This window comes from Orbicella franksi, chromosome 2, assembly GCF_964199315.1.
Source record: "Orbicella franksi chromosome 2, jaOrbFran1.1, whole genome shotgun sequence".
NCBI lineage: Eukaryota > Metazoa > Cnidaria > Anthozoa > Scleractinia > Merulinidae > Orbicella > Orbicella franksi.
The window spans coordinates 3,353,649-3,368,883 of record NC_138146.1 but is presented as its reverse complement, the minus strand read 5'-3'; the positions used below and the strand labels follow the sequence as shown (position 1 = coordinate 3,368,883).

General features: G+C 38.5%; 1 protein-coding gene across 1 annotated transcript; it reads right to left on the bottom strand.

Moving 5' to 3' along the window:
• Positions 1-74: 74 nt before the first annotated feature.
• On the bottom strand, positions 75-13,494 carry LOC145467275 (capsule biosynthesis protein CapA-like). Its single transcript, XM_081450822.1, has 7 exons — positions 13,366-13,494; positions 12,069-12,316; positions 10,214-10,358; positions 8,215-8,382; positions 1,496-1,729; positions 758-819; positions 75-213 (listed from the first exon to the last, which is right to left on the bottom strand). The coding sequence occupies exons 1-7, from the start codon at positions 13,492-13,494 to the stop codon at positions 84-86; spliced, it is 1,116 nt and encodes a 371-aa protein (XP_081306948.1). The 3' UTR covers positions 75-83.
• Between the last annotated feature and the right edge of the window lie 1,741 nt (positions 13,495-15,235).

Sequence of the window (15,235 nt, the reverse complement as noted above, 5' to 3'; positions counted from 1 at the left end):
CATCGTTAAGGTGAGATTTCCCTTGTCCGGATGACAAATATTGACTGCGATCCGTAGTCCGTTCCTCGTTTAACTCTGTCCAGTCACGTAGAGTCTATCGGCTCACATACGTCCACCCATCCAGGGTTTTTCAGCGGAGTTGGTTGGATGCAGTGGCTCGTTGGATTGACTCTGATCTGATAAGGTAGATATTGAACTCGTCTCACCCCTCTCCTACGAAAACAGATCCATTTATTACCCTTTCAGCTAATAGGGAAGTATTCATCCTTTTGGCTTTTCGCATACTTCTCTCCAACGTTGATTAGACTGAAGGGGGTGGAGAAGGGGATATAAGCTAATAAATCTACCCGCTAGTGCAGCGGGGGAGGAACGGAATAGGGAGGGAGGGAGGAGGGAGAAATGGCCCAAAAAAGGTTGGCAGGAGGGAGAAATAAGGGGGAAAAGTGAAGAGGAGGGAGAAAAGGAAATTCCGGGAATATGAAGAACTCGATGGACCCGGATGGGGAAAAAAATTCATGGAATATTTTAAGTAGGGAGAAGGGAAAAATTGCCTCAAAAAGCAGGGAGAAGGGAGATTTATCTCCCTGCACCCCTCAGTGGAGTAGCAACGGGTTTTCCCAGGCTCATTCAGTTTGGCTTATATTCATTTCGCTATCCTTTTCAGCATGGAACAGATTAAGAATCTGAAATCCATTCTAACCAAATGTTGAATTATTAAAAGAAACTTGCTTGTCCTTAAACAAACTGTCCTCCTTACCGCGAAACTTCGGCGCGGATTAGGTGTCCGCGTCTGGTAGCTTTCATCGAAAACGTCGGGTGCTGAAAAAAAAGTAAATTTACAAATGAGCATTTCTGTATGCTTTGGCAAACCTTGTTGCTTAAGATTAATTTTTGTGTAAGATGTCTGAAAGGCCGACGGCACAATGTTCTATGCTTTTTTCTTTCTTATATCCTACTATGTCTCACATAGCGACAAAACTAAAACCGGTTTTGCCTTGGAACGTTTTTGTCAGAGTTTTTTATTTTATGTGCGGAAGACGTTTGCAAGAAAAGGTTATAATCTTATAAAAGACATACAGAAGCAACAAACCAACGCATCAGCGACTAAACTAGCTGATTATTGAATGTTTCCTCTTACAGATATCTTAACTTTGGTCTGAACTTATAGATTTCACAAATGTGGGAGTCTTGCAACAGTTTCAGTCTAGTTTCAATGCGTTCTTAGCTTTCTAAAATGGTGGTAGTTTTGGCGGGAACTGCGCGTCCGCGTTCTGAGATGGACTTATGGTACAGCGGTCACCTGATCGGTGGTTGGTTTCGTAAAGAAAAACCGCTGACCAAAGAACCTGTAGACTCTAGTTACAATTCTCAAACATAGACTCTTTCCGGCTTTCCTGACCAAGACTCTGGGCTAGAGATTGTTTAGTTACCAGATGTCACACTGAGCTGACAAAAATCACGGCTATAGTTACAAAAAATGTGAGTTTCTGCTTACTATGGACTTTTCCGGAGTCATTGAGTGTAAAAACACCAGATTTCCTAAACTATAAGCTACAAATCGGTTGCCTTGGTAACTATCAGCTTGTTCCACGTGAGGATGGCAACCAATTACGAGTTGAACACCGAGTGACGTCAGATGTTGAGCTACTTCTCTTTGAAGGCCGTTCATTCGAGGACTATACTGTCGGCCCCAGTGCATCAAGACAACAATGACGTCAACACCCTTTGCCTAAATAAGAAACAAAGATAAGTACGGGTGATCAAATGGTGACGAGTGAAATTAGGAAATAATTTCACGAGCGTTTTGTCAAAATTCTAATAATTTCCCGAGGCTTAAGTCAAGGGAAATTATTAGAATGTTGACAAAATGCAAGTGCAATTATTTCTTAATTTCACGAGTATCACCTTATATCATAGGTGACAAATTATGCTTACAATTGTGGGTTTTTGACTTGTCTATTGTATCGAGAAATTTCGCAGCTAAATTAAGGTGTGATTTGTGAACCATGATCTTAATGGTAAAACAACAACAAAAAGTTACTCCGTTGTGAGTATTCTTGGAGCCAGCGGTTTTCGAGCTCTAGCTAGCGTATTACCGCCATTAATGCTCTTTTTGCTGCCCTAAAAGCCAAAGAGAAGAATAAATTAGCCGTTTTTAAACTAGAGGACGCATTATCCGTCCAAAAGGATAATGCGTCCTCGCCGTTTTTGTACTAAAGACACATCATCCGTCTGGGCGAACTTGGGAAAGCATTTGTATTTCGTCTGGTTAGGCCATGCCCCTTTTTTATTTCGTTTATTGTCGAATGCGTTTTCTGATTTTTGGTCGGTCGGTCGGAAAACAAAAATAAAATTGGAAAAGGAGTCTGGAGCTAGGAGGCCTGGTTCCTCAGCATAATATCAGTGGAGCCTGGAAACAACAAGGTGTGGTTACAAAGTCAACATCGCGGCAATGTAGGAAGGAAAAAGTCGACGTCGTTGTTAAAATCAAACGAGAACAGGGGAAAACCTAAAAATCTGTAAGGCAAAAAATTGCTTATGTTTCAGATTAAAGTAACAATTGTTTAAAATTATGTGTCATTGCCTTCTGTGCAACTTTTTTTTTTTTGAAAACGCGAAAATCTGGGTCGGTCGGACGACGCTAAACAGGGAAAAAAAAGGGGATGGCCTTATGAGTCTTAAGTAGAAAAAAAAGATGTCTTATAATGCGTCTTGAACGACGCACTACAAAAGATAGTTCGTTTGGACGCAATATGCGTCTTGTGCCCTTCTTTATACTAGAGACGAATGACAAGACTAACTACAGATGTTTGCCTAAGTTTGTCCAGAGGAGGATGCGTCCTTAGTATAAAACTAGTAATAGTTATCACTAAAGCTGCCCCCGCTTACTTTTATTTCTACTGATTGAAAACAATTGAACATTATTGTATGAACTAAAAATTCTGTATCGCATTACTGTCACCTCTGTAAATGCAAATTAGAGTCTAGTTCTTTGTCCTCAACAAAGACGCTGCAAACCATTTACATTTACGTTTGGATTCGCGCCAGGTCACCCAGCCGTAACATTAGCTCTACGCCACGTGAGATTACTCAACACAAATAAACGATCCGAATGAACGACGTGTCAAAGGTAGAACTGCTGATCGGAAAGGTGTTTCAGTCACAATTGAACACGAGCGAAGCGACGCTCGCCTCGAACATCGAGATTTACCGCTACTTCAGAATTACTCACGATACCTTCTAAGTTGATTTTATCCCAAAATCCTGAAAATCCATCTTCAGGCTCTCTGAAATCGTTTTCAATTTGTTCTATATCAAAATCTCCGCCACTTCGAAGCGAATTTACTTGATCGCGGTACAATCGTCATACACTGACGCGAAATTTACCACTGAGACGAAATTTACAGCTTAAACGAAATTTACGACTTAGACGAAATTTACGTCTTCGACGAAATTTACCAATTGGACGAAATTTACCACTGGGACAAATTTTACCACTGACACGAAATTTACCACTGAGACGAAATTTACAGCTTAAACGAAATTTACGGCTTAGACGAAATTTACGACTTAGACGAAATTTACGACTGAGACAAAATTTACGTCTTAGACGAGATTTACGGCTTAGACGAAATTTAGCAGTTAGACGAAATTTAGCAGTCAGACGAAATTTACGAGTGAGACGAAACTTACGTCTTAGACGAAATTTATGACTTAGACGAAATTTACGTCTTAGACGAGAGTTACGGCTTAGACGAAATTTACGACTTAGACGAGATTTACGGCTTAGACGAAATTCACGACTTAGACGAGATTTACGTCTGAGACAAGATTTACGGTTTAGGCAAAATTTACCACTAAGACGAAACTTAGGACTCAGACGAAATTTACCGCTGAGACGAAATTTACGACTTAGACCAAATTTACTACTCAGACGAAATTTATGATTGAGACGAAATTTATGTCTCAGACGAAATTTACGACTGAGACCAAATTTACGTCGTAGACAAGATTTACGGTTTAGACAAAATTTAACACTGAGACGAATTTACGACTGAGAGAAATTTACCTCTGAGACGAAATTTACAACTTACACGAAATTTACGACTTAGACGAAATTTACTACTGAGACGAAGTTTACGTCTTAGACGAGATTGACGGCTTACACGAAATTTAGCAGTTAGACGAAATTTAAGAGTGACACGAAATTTACGAGTGAGAGGAAATTTACGTCTTAGACGAAATTTACGACTTAAACGAAATTTATGACTGAGACGAAATTAACGTCTTAGTTGAGTTTACCGCCTAGACGAAATTTACCACTAAGACGAAATTCAGGACTGACACAAAATTTACCTCTGAGGCGAAATTTTACGTCTTAGACGAAATTTACGAGTTAGACAAACTTTACGACAGAGAAGAAATTTACCACTGAGACAAAATTTACGGCGTAGACGAAATTTACGACAAAGAGGAAATTTACGGCTTACGAAACTGACGGATTAGACAAAATTTAGGACTAAAGCGAAATTTAGGACTGAAATGAAATTTACGTCCTAGACGAAATTTACGACATAGACGAAATTTACCACTAAGACGAAATTTACGGCTTAAATGAAATTTAAGGCTTAGACGAAATTTACGGCTTGGACGAAATTTACGGCTAAGGCGAAATTTACGTCTTACACGAAATTTACGGCTTAGACGAAATTTACGACTGAGACGAAATTTACGGCTTAGACGAGATTAACAGCTCAGACGAGATTGAGCAGTTAAACTAAATTTAGCAGTGAAACGAAATTTGCGAGTGAGACAAAATTTACGTCTCAGACTAAATTTACGACTTAGACGAAATTGACGTCTTAGACGAAATTTACCACTAAGACAAAACTTACGGCCTAGACGAAATTTACCACTTGGACGAAATTTACGACTAAGGCGAAATTTACGTCTTACACGAAATTTACGTCTTACACGAAATTTACGGCTTAGACGAAATTTACGACTTAGACGAAATTTACGACGTAGACAAAATTTATGGCTTACACGAAATTTACATCTTAGACGAAATTTACTTTTTAGACAAAATTTTTATCTTAGACGAAATTTACTTCTTAGACAAAATTTTTATCTTAGACGAAATTTACGTCTTAGAGGAAATTAACGTCTTAGACCAAATAGACATTTTAAACATATTTTACGTCTTAGACGAAATTCACGTCTCGGACGTGATTTACGTTTTAGAGGAAATTTACGTCTAAGACGAAACTTACGCCTCAGTCGAAATTTAAGTTTTAGATGAAATTTACGTCTTACATGAAATTTACGTCTTATATAAAATTTACATTTAAAAAGACCTTTTCGTTCACGACGAAATTTACTTGTCAGACAAAATTTACGTCTTCGACGAAATTTAGGTCTTAGATGATGTTTAGGCCGTCGACGAAATTTAAGTGTTAAACGAAATGTAAGTCTTGGACGAAATTTACGTCTTAGACGAAATTGACGTCCTTGACGAAATTTAGGCCTTAGACGAAATTTACGTCTTAGACAAAATTTACGTCTTAAACGAAATTCAAGTCTTAGACGAAATTTACGCCTTATACGAAATTGACCACTTCGACGAAATTTACGTCTTAGACGAAATTTATGTCTTAGACGAAATTTACGTCGTAGACGAAATTTACATCTTTGACGAAATTTACGTCTTAGAGGAAATGTACGTCTCAGACCAAATTTACGTCTTAAACATAACTTACGTGTTAGACGAAATTTTCGTCTAGGACGTGATTTACGTCCTCGACGAAATTTATGTGTTAGGTGATATTTAGGCCGTCCAGGAAATTTAAGTCTTAAACGAAATGTAAGTCGTAGACGAAATCTACGTCTAAAACGAACTTTACGTCCTCGACGAAATTCAGCAGTTAGACAAAATTTACGTCTTAGACGAAATTTACGTCAAAAATTTGTCTACTACGGAAAAGTTATCTGAGACGTAAAATTCGTGTAAGAGGTAAAATTTGTCTATGGCGTAATTTTTCTATAATTTTTCTAAGTCATGCAATTCGTCTCAGACGTAAAATCTGTCTTAGATGTATAATTGGTCTAAGACGTAAAATTTGTCTAAGACGTAAAATTCGTCTTCGACGTATAGTTTTTCTAAGTCGTAAAATTCGTCTAAGACGTAAAATTTGTCTAAGAAGTATAGTTGGTCTAAAACGTAAAATTTGTCTAAGGCGAAAAATTCTTCTAAGATGTAAAGTTTGTCTTAGACGTATAAATCGTGTAAGACGTCAATTTCGTCTAAGACGATATAATTCGTCGAAGACTTGTAATTCGTGTCACACGTAAAATTCGTCTAAGACTTAAAATTCGTCAAGATTGAAAATTCGTCTTAGACTAAGTCAACGTGTGAGAACACTCTGGTTGTGTTTACCGCCAAATAATGAGCTTAATCCAGTATTCTTGAAATTGAGCTTTTTTATACAATGATAGTTCTGCAATAAGCTGGTTGCATTACAACTTTTTGCGTTCAATGGTTGCGAAATGCGAATCGAATGAAAATGGTCGATTTTTAGCCCAGTTGGGGCTCGCTAAATTAAGGTTAAATAGAAGATGGTGTTTTCTCGGAAAGACAAAACTATTTCATGGAAAAATTACAGCCTGTTTGCACTCGATCTTGCTAGGGGCTAGTTATATGCGAAGACGAGCGAATTTTCTAGCCTTCCCGAAGAAATTTGATTTTGTTTGATTTTTGTGGACATTCGCTCTTAATTCGTCTGAGACGTATAATTCGTCCAAAACGGATGATTCGTCTGAGACACATAATTCTTCTTAGACGTATTATTCGTCTAAGACGTAGAGTTCGTCTCTGACGAGTAGTTTATGTAAGAGGAATAATACGTCTCACATGTTTAATTCGTGTAAGACGTATAATTCGTCCAAGACGTATAATTCGTCTAGGACTTATAATTCGTCTGAGATAATTCGTCTAAGACCTATAATTGTTCCCTGACGTATAATTCGTCTTCGACGGATAATTCGTCTAAGACGTATAATTCGTCTCAGACGTATGAATCGTCTAAGACGTATAATTCGTCTCAAACGTTTCATTCGTCAAAGTCGTATAATTGGTCTCAGACGTATAATTCATCGCAGACGTATAATTCGTCTAAGACGTACTATTATACATTGAATTTACGATCTCTTTTCTGAATGGCCGAAAGCGTACAGTGAATGTTGGAAATCGGTGCCTGCGACGTCATCTAGCTGCAGATTATACAGTAATCATGTCATGTATGACCGCGGTGCATGATTTCTAGGGGTAATCATGTCAAGTTAGTGCGCTTTGTGTTGCTTGCCGTCAGTGAAGAAGCGAAAACATGACTTCCACCTTCGGCTTCAGCTGATAATCCCTATTTCGACCTTGATTATTCTGGATATCACAAAAACCTCATCCGATGATTGTTTTTGACGCGTCTAAGATGTTTAATTCGTCCCAAAGGTAACTTTGTTCAAGGGATCGTCGCTATATAAAATCCATTTTCCGTGCTCTTCCACTTCAGCTAGAGTCAACTGCCTTTGAAGACGTGTAGTGCAGAGCCTTTTGTAAATGCTCCATGTGCCTTAAAAGTTTTTCAATTAGGGTACAGTGGAGCGCCATGCGATCGCCATGCACCATCCGCCGTCCGTCGCCATCCGGTCGGCGTTTTACAGTGACCCGATTTCATATTACAAGATCAAACGAAAACAAACGCAACGATACACAGTTGCATTTGACAGGACTTGATAATAATAATAATAATAATAATAATAATAATAATAATAATCATGATAATAATAATAATATTTAATTAATACACCTAACTCCAATAACACGTTCCTTTAGATTCAATTGATCGATCTATCTTTTTTATGGGGAGTCTGAGGTCAATATGTCTATATTACCGAGAAAGTTTTTTGATTACTTTCGGATCCCGGATAAGCCTGAATAAAATGATGAACCTCATTTCCAGGACAAGGCAAAAGACCTGGTGGGACTCAAGGTTTTAGAATGGGTAGCGCGTGTAAGTTACGGCACCTTGGATGAAAGACCTGGAAATTTTAGTTTAGCCAACCACTTTGCGTGATTCAGTATATCTACAGCGCACACGCAGTAGAAAAAAATAGGTCCAGTTTTAACAATCAAGTCATTTGTAGTAGCAGTCTCATTACCTTTAAGCTGTGTATATCTTTGGTGGCAATCCCTTTCTGGTAAACAGCAGGTCCTGACTGGAACATTCTCCTCACTTCTGTGCAGTTCTTAGTTCTGTTGCCACCTTGTGTCATGCAGTAAGCTAAAACTCCAATCCTTATTGATTTTGTTTCTAGAACAAGAGGAATCTAAAAGGATGATATACGACCACATGACACCTCTTTTTTATAATATAATACGCAATTTGCCTGACATATTTGCAAATAAAAACATACATTATCACAGAAGAGCAAGTTAAGCGGCGCTTTTCAATCTCAGTATGCGTAACCGTGCCGCATAATCCAATCCCGAAGAGTCGGGGGGGGAGGGGGAAGGAAGTACTCCCTTACATGGGCTACATAAGTATGAGCGTTCACAAAATGTACGGTTTTCTAGCCGTTTTGGTCAGAAGTAGGGTATCGATTTTTGCCATTTTGGCCAGAAAGAGGGTATCGATTTTTGCCATTTTGGCCTCAAATAGAGTATTGTTTTTGCACTCCAGTCTTGAATTGGGTATGTCTTTTAGAAGAGGCTACTTTTTTATCGTTATCGGTAAGACCATCAACATAAACTAGGGCACCAATTGTATTAAATGGGGTATCAAATTTTTTGGTCAGGTCATAAATAGAGTTGGGAAAATCGCAGATTTTGGTCATAGATAGAGTAAGGGCTTTGAGAAGCGGGCCGCACACCATCACCCAATTTTTCTGGGGTAACCTTCCCGGGAATTCAGGGTTGTACGTACGCTCTCGGAGTGAGCAAAGGCTCGCCATTTCCACTGTTAAGCTATAAAACAAACGGTCGAGTTACGATGCACTTGGAAATCTTGTAGAGCAGTTGACAAGCGTTTATGCCTCGACCAACTATTACGTTTCTTTCGTGCTCTCCAAGCTTCTCGCGTGCTTCAACAACGGATTGAATTACACCGTGTAACCATTTGAAAAAAAAATGGCTTGAAGGCCACGAGGTAACTCAAGACGTAGGGGATTAATATTTTTGGGTGAGGATTTAGGGACACAATAAACCAATATAACATTTAATTCTGTTGAGCCCTTTATGATTTAGCAAAGTCTCCCAAATAACCCCATAAGCGCTCGGGGGTCTTCTGTGCTCCACGCCTAACTTTGTTTCAATGTTGCGCCAGTCAAGACTCGCTCATTGACTTTTTTCCCGCCCTTTTTGTCGGCTGCATGTATTTACTCCAAGTTTTGATTGGTTCACTGGATTGTGTCCTCTGTGATTAGCCAGAGTGATTGCTTTGGTTTTGGTTTTCCAACCCTCGATCGAAAAGCGCTTTAAAGGGCTAGGTCATGATATCTTAGGCGATTTTATTGATTTTGGTTAGTTATGAGCTGTTAACTTCAAATTGGCAGAGCAACAGTCTTTCATGAGTAACATCACAGCTGCATAACAACAAGGATGATTTCTGAGCATCATAAATGGCACGGACATGCCTCTTAATAACCGAGTTCAAGGGCCGTACTGTAAGTTACGGACGGAGATTTTTTTCCCCATCGATTTATGCCCAAGCGCGAAGCGCGCGGGCCATAAATCGAAGAGGGAAAACCAGGATCCGTAACTTACAGTACGGACTGAGAAAACGAGGTTATTAAGATATTGGTTATATCTCTGTTGTGCGTCTTACGCGCTCGGAAACGATTTCTATTCACGTGGAACAGCTCCAAATTTCTGACGCACTTCGAAAGCAAAACGAGTCGATTTGAAATCGTTGTTAAGTGACTCTTAAGTCGTTAGCAGGTTTTAATACACAATTTCAGATGTAAAAGAAAGTTTTAAACTTTTACATGCTAAAAATGTTAAGAGCACTGGGCGATAATTGTAATATTTCAATAATCCTATGGCCAGTTACCAGTCTTTAACCCCGTAGACGAAGGAACCGAGATTAAATCAAGAATAGGAAAGGGAGACCTTTATTACCAAACTAAAACACAAAGTTGTGACATTGTTTTACTGTTTTACCTGGTGAGAATTGTAAGGTCCATAAGTGACACCGACAGCTTTTATTCCAACTTCTTTTAGAGCATTGATTGTGTAATTCACGGGAAGATCACCAAAGTCGTTCAGGTGATTGTTTGCTAATGTCATGACATCAAATCCAGCAAATCTGTAGATGGAAATGGAGTTAAATAGCTGTTAAGTTGACAGTGGAGCTGTCGTTTCATTAAAAATCGAGATACATGAAGAGATTCTTCAGTTTGGCCACGAGGGTTGTTATTAGAAATGTGTTACTCTTGACGGACACACTTGCATTCCAAACATTGTTACAGTCCAAGCTAATTCATTGTGGAGTTTCTGCGTTTCCAAAAAGCATTTCAGGTATCCCGTCCACACTACACCGAAGAAATTTGAAAATGCAGCTTTATTTCTACTATTAGGTCTACGGTCCACACTAATTCGCTAAGGAAACGAAGGTATTTGAGGAATTTAAAAACGCCGGCTTTGCGTATTAGTGTGAACGGAAAACTTTTGAAAACGAAGCTTTTTGGAAACGATTTAGTCACGATTACCATGTTATTTCCTGACCGATTTTTCTTCGAGAGCAAACTCAAAATGACCGGTGATTGCTGCGATTTCAAATTTCTCCGACGTAGTGTGGACGAAAAACGTTTGATGCGTTTATAGAATGAAAACACCATTTTCAAATTTCTCCAGCGTAGTGTAGACGGGTTTCCTTTTACATTTAAACACCGTCTATCGCTGATGAAGACTACAGACACAAAACGTCTTTTAAGTTTTTTTTTTTAAGTTTTAGTTTAATAGGCTCTTTAGTATTTAAGATGATTTCCGCAGAACATTCGAGCATTAATGGCAAAAATAAGTTACCAAAAAAACCTCATGGCAGGGTAACTGATTTTGAGCACAGTAAAGAAGAACTTATGGAGACTTAAGCTCTCAAGCTGAACCCGCGAGAGAAAAGTGAACTTGAAGTTATCTATATTTCAATTAAAATAGACGCATCGCGTTAGTAAAAAACACAATAGCACACGCTTTAAGCATTCTTGCGAGGTTTGACATTAACTTTCTCGAGAATGCTTGAATTAATCGCGGGGTCACTTAGAGAAATGAACTTAAGTGATCAGTGATCATGAATTGTTTTAAACAGTATTCCAAAAGTTACCGTGCTATGAGCAGATTTTTAGTAAATAATTTTTGCCCTTATTGCTCGAACTTTGAGCGGAATCCGTCTTAAATTATTTCTGTCTTCTTCATCAATTTAGTTGCTTATAAGTTCCAAGTTGACCTCCCTCCTCCGCAGTCTTTTCTTATGGGAAGAGTGTAATCAAGGAACATCTGAGGCGGGGCGAATGGGAACGAGTCATCACCTCTCCGCTAAGTCCAAGACTCTCAAACCCTTTTCAAAGAGACGAGTGGTCTTGGCTGCCTAGCAACCGTACTGACTGACATCAAATGATCGCGGGAACGAAGTATTCTAATTAACAATTAGACCCGTAGCCCGCAAGGGCTACAGGTCAATAGCCCATGAGGCGAAGCCGAATGGGCTATTGACCCGTGGCCCTTGAGGGCGAAGGGTCTAATTGTTTTAGTATTACCCAACTAGTCGGACAGAAAAGGCAAAAATAAAGTAGCAAATGCAAGTTGAAGAAATATTTATTTGGAAATAAAACGAAGAAAGCGTCACGCTCGATTGGACCAATTTCGCTACTCAAGGACTATTACTAATAGTCCTCTAGTAGCGTAGCCAATTAAAATGCAGGATTTGCATTAGTCCACTAGTTGGGTGATACTAAAAAATGTTAGAGTCTCAATTTTTTGTTGGTGATCAAAAAAGTTGTATTGAAAATTTGACACCAACCTTAAAGCTGAGGAGCTTTGTTTCTCTGCGTTCAGAAATATCAGTTTTGCGTCATTGTTTTTTGCGGAAAGCGTCTTTTCAGGAACAAAGGGAGACTCGAGATTTCCAAAGGCGAGGTCAGCTTCTCTGATATAAGGCGCCAACTGACTCAAGGTGTCGTTGTACCCGTAAAGGTGCTTCTTGACATCGGAGCGAACCGGGTCCGAAAAGTTGATATCTCCGGCAAATAGGAGGCTTATTGTATCTGAAAAATATTATAACAGGTTTACTATTCTTTTCTCGTGTGGTCACGGTGTTTGTTAAGATATTCTATTCTTTTGTAGTATAAATCTACTATCACGCGTTAGAAACCTCGAGCTCATAATCTAATAGGTTTTAAGTTGCATAAAGGCGGTGCTTTCGGTTGTGTATGTCTAACAAAATAATGCAAAGATACATACTTCATGTCTGCTTGCTTTGTGTGCTTTTTGGGGGAGTGCGAGAGTGGTTTTATTATTTCTAATAAGATCACATTTTCAACTCTTCTTGAATTGGTACTCCCCAGGGCGTGAAACTTTTCGCCAAAAACATCATTTTTGTTGATTCAATTGACGGTACTCCTGATTTATGAAAGACTACAAACACTATAGTCTGACAAGTAATTTGAGTCAGATCAGGATGCCATTATAAAATGGATATATCGTCATGATTCTATAGCCATCTCTATAGAAAAAATTGTGAAAGAAAACTAAATTTTCATATAACGAATTCAGGCAGGAAATAATAAATTCCAAGATGGTCTAAAAAAGTTTTTTAATGGAAATATGTTTCGGATAGATAAAACTTCATCCATCTTAGGTACAAGCAACAAAACCCGCTACAGGGCGTCATACAAATTCAAGAGTCGTATTTCTATTGTGTTTATCACACCCACTGGCGGGTTCTACAACTTGTACTGGAGATGCATAAGGGTTCATTCGAAACATGTTTCCATTAAAAAAATGTTGTGATCATCTTTAAACGAGTGAAATACAAATGCGCTTGTCTTATCCTTATGCATTATGCCTTACGATTCTAATTTTAGAGCAAAATCCTTTCCATCCACGATGTGAATTATTTAAGAATTTTTTACACTTCCCTTTCATATCCTATCATTTTTTTTTTTCGAATGCTCACAACCTCCTGGCAAAAACAGATCGATTTTTGCTATGACGAATAGTAATGGTCTATCCGTCAATAGTTCATTTTACCCACTGGTCCCAATTCATTCGACATCCGCTTTCTTGTTTTGTTCTGTCCAAGTATCGCGCGATCTTACTTTCAAAAAGCGCCATCGGTCGCCCCTAGATGTATCTATCCCCTTAAAAGTCTGCATCCTCTTCTGTCTCTGAAGTGTCTGCCTTCGACTAAGAAGATTAACATTTGCGGTATCGTCGGCATTGTTCATTATCTCTTCAAGTTTCACGGTCTTTTGTCAAGCCTCACAAAACTTGACTTCCAATAATACGGGTCATCTTGGAGGTTCGACAACCCGCCTCTCTATCGGAGGGATCATGGGTTGAGAAGAATCATTAAGAATCATGAGGAAGTCTCAAAGTCCTAGCCTAACTTTAACTAACTTTACTAATGCGTCCCTCACTTAGGGAACCTATCACTTTACCTTCATCCGTCCCTGCAGTGGTAACACAAAACAAAGTTGTGAGAAGAAAAGTTGATAAAACATAAACCATTTTTGCATTTCAAACTATGGTCATGAATGGTTCTTACAACATGTTTGAGCCGGAATCACCTTTAACCTGTGCCTGTAAAACCAGAGAAGAGAAACACCTCTTGAGACAGGAAGACAGGTACCCGACAGCTGTCAAGGAAAATGGCAATCTTATTGGTCGCGCGCAACTAGTATCGACCGATACAAGACCCTCGGAGAGGACCGCGCACAAGTTTTAGTATATTAGGACTAGAAATTATTAAACAAAACCAACAATAAATCATGTTTATAAAGGGAGATATAGATAACGGTACCTTTTTTGAAAAGGAAAACGTTATGAACCCGGTGCATGCTTTTCTCAAGAATATAACAAATCCGGCACATACCAGCCTCAACAATATATACACTACAATAGATAAAGTGGAAGTGAGAGATTTAAACCACAATGTAGCTTTTCAAGTGGTTAAAGCTAGGATGCAGCATTTTCTTTATGTAGCCACGGTTCATTGGCAGCTGTAAATCGTCTTCAATTAGCGATTTTATGAATGTCGATATTCATGAATAGCTTGACTTATATTTCACGATTTTCCATGATTTTTCCGCACCAAGTCACGATTAAAGTTTACCCGTCGATGTTTCCACAAGTGAAAATATAAAATGTAAACTTGTTTCTCCTAGTCACACCCAAGTTCAAAAGGTCTTCAAAGATGTCCTGACATACTGCATTTAAACTACACAAAAAGGTATAAAAACCAAGGTCACTACATAGAGCAACTGAAGTTTCCTAAATCATGGCACCCAGCTCCTGTTGATTTTACTTGATGTGTACGAAGTCAAACTTCTAGGAATTCAGAGCCACCTTAAAAATTTCGAAAATTGAAGGTTTTTGAATTAAACTGCAGTGTGCAAAAGTCATAACATGCCTATGCAATTCGAGAATAAAAAAAATGGATTTCACTGAGCCGTTTCTGAATAATAAGCACTTAGAGCAAAAGTTAAGGTTGTTTTTAACAGGTTCAATCGTTGCTATGGGAACCTATTTTGTCATGAGGGTGTCTACAAACCAATGATTGGGCACTTGTGTGATACCAGTAGAGTAACGTTACTTGATAAAGAGTGAAATTATGGATCCCTCAAAATAAAGTGCTGGAAACTTTTGATGACCACCTTAAGAGTTACGTATTCTCCAAAAGGGTCTGACAAAAGAAGTCAAAACCAGGAATGATTAATAATTTTGTAACTGAATCATAGTCAGTTTGGCTCATAGATTAATGATTTGCTTTCTTTTACAAGACAAAACTAATTTCTTGAGAACCAAAGAAATATTTTTATGTGACTTTGATCTCATCTGCGAATTTTGATGTAGTGCTCCTCGTACTCGCCACCGCAAAACAACAACAACAAACAACAAACAACAAAACGGTTTATTATTCCTTATTATTGCTAACACTTTAAGGAACATATTCCGTCTACACGAGTA

Coding starts and splice junctions, on each gene's coding strand:
- LOC145467275 (XM_081450822.1), bottom strand. CDS start 13,494: ATGAACAATGCCGACGATACCGCAAATGTTAATCTTCTTAGTCGAAGG. Junction 8,383..10,213: donor GACCTTACAATTCTCACCAG/GTAAAACAGTAA, acceptor TCATCCTTTTAG/ATTCCTCTTGTTCTAGAAAC. Junction 820..1,495: donor TGACTCCGGAAAAGTCCATA/GTAAGCAGAAAC, acceptor CTTTTTTTTCAG/CACCCGACGTTTTCGATGAA.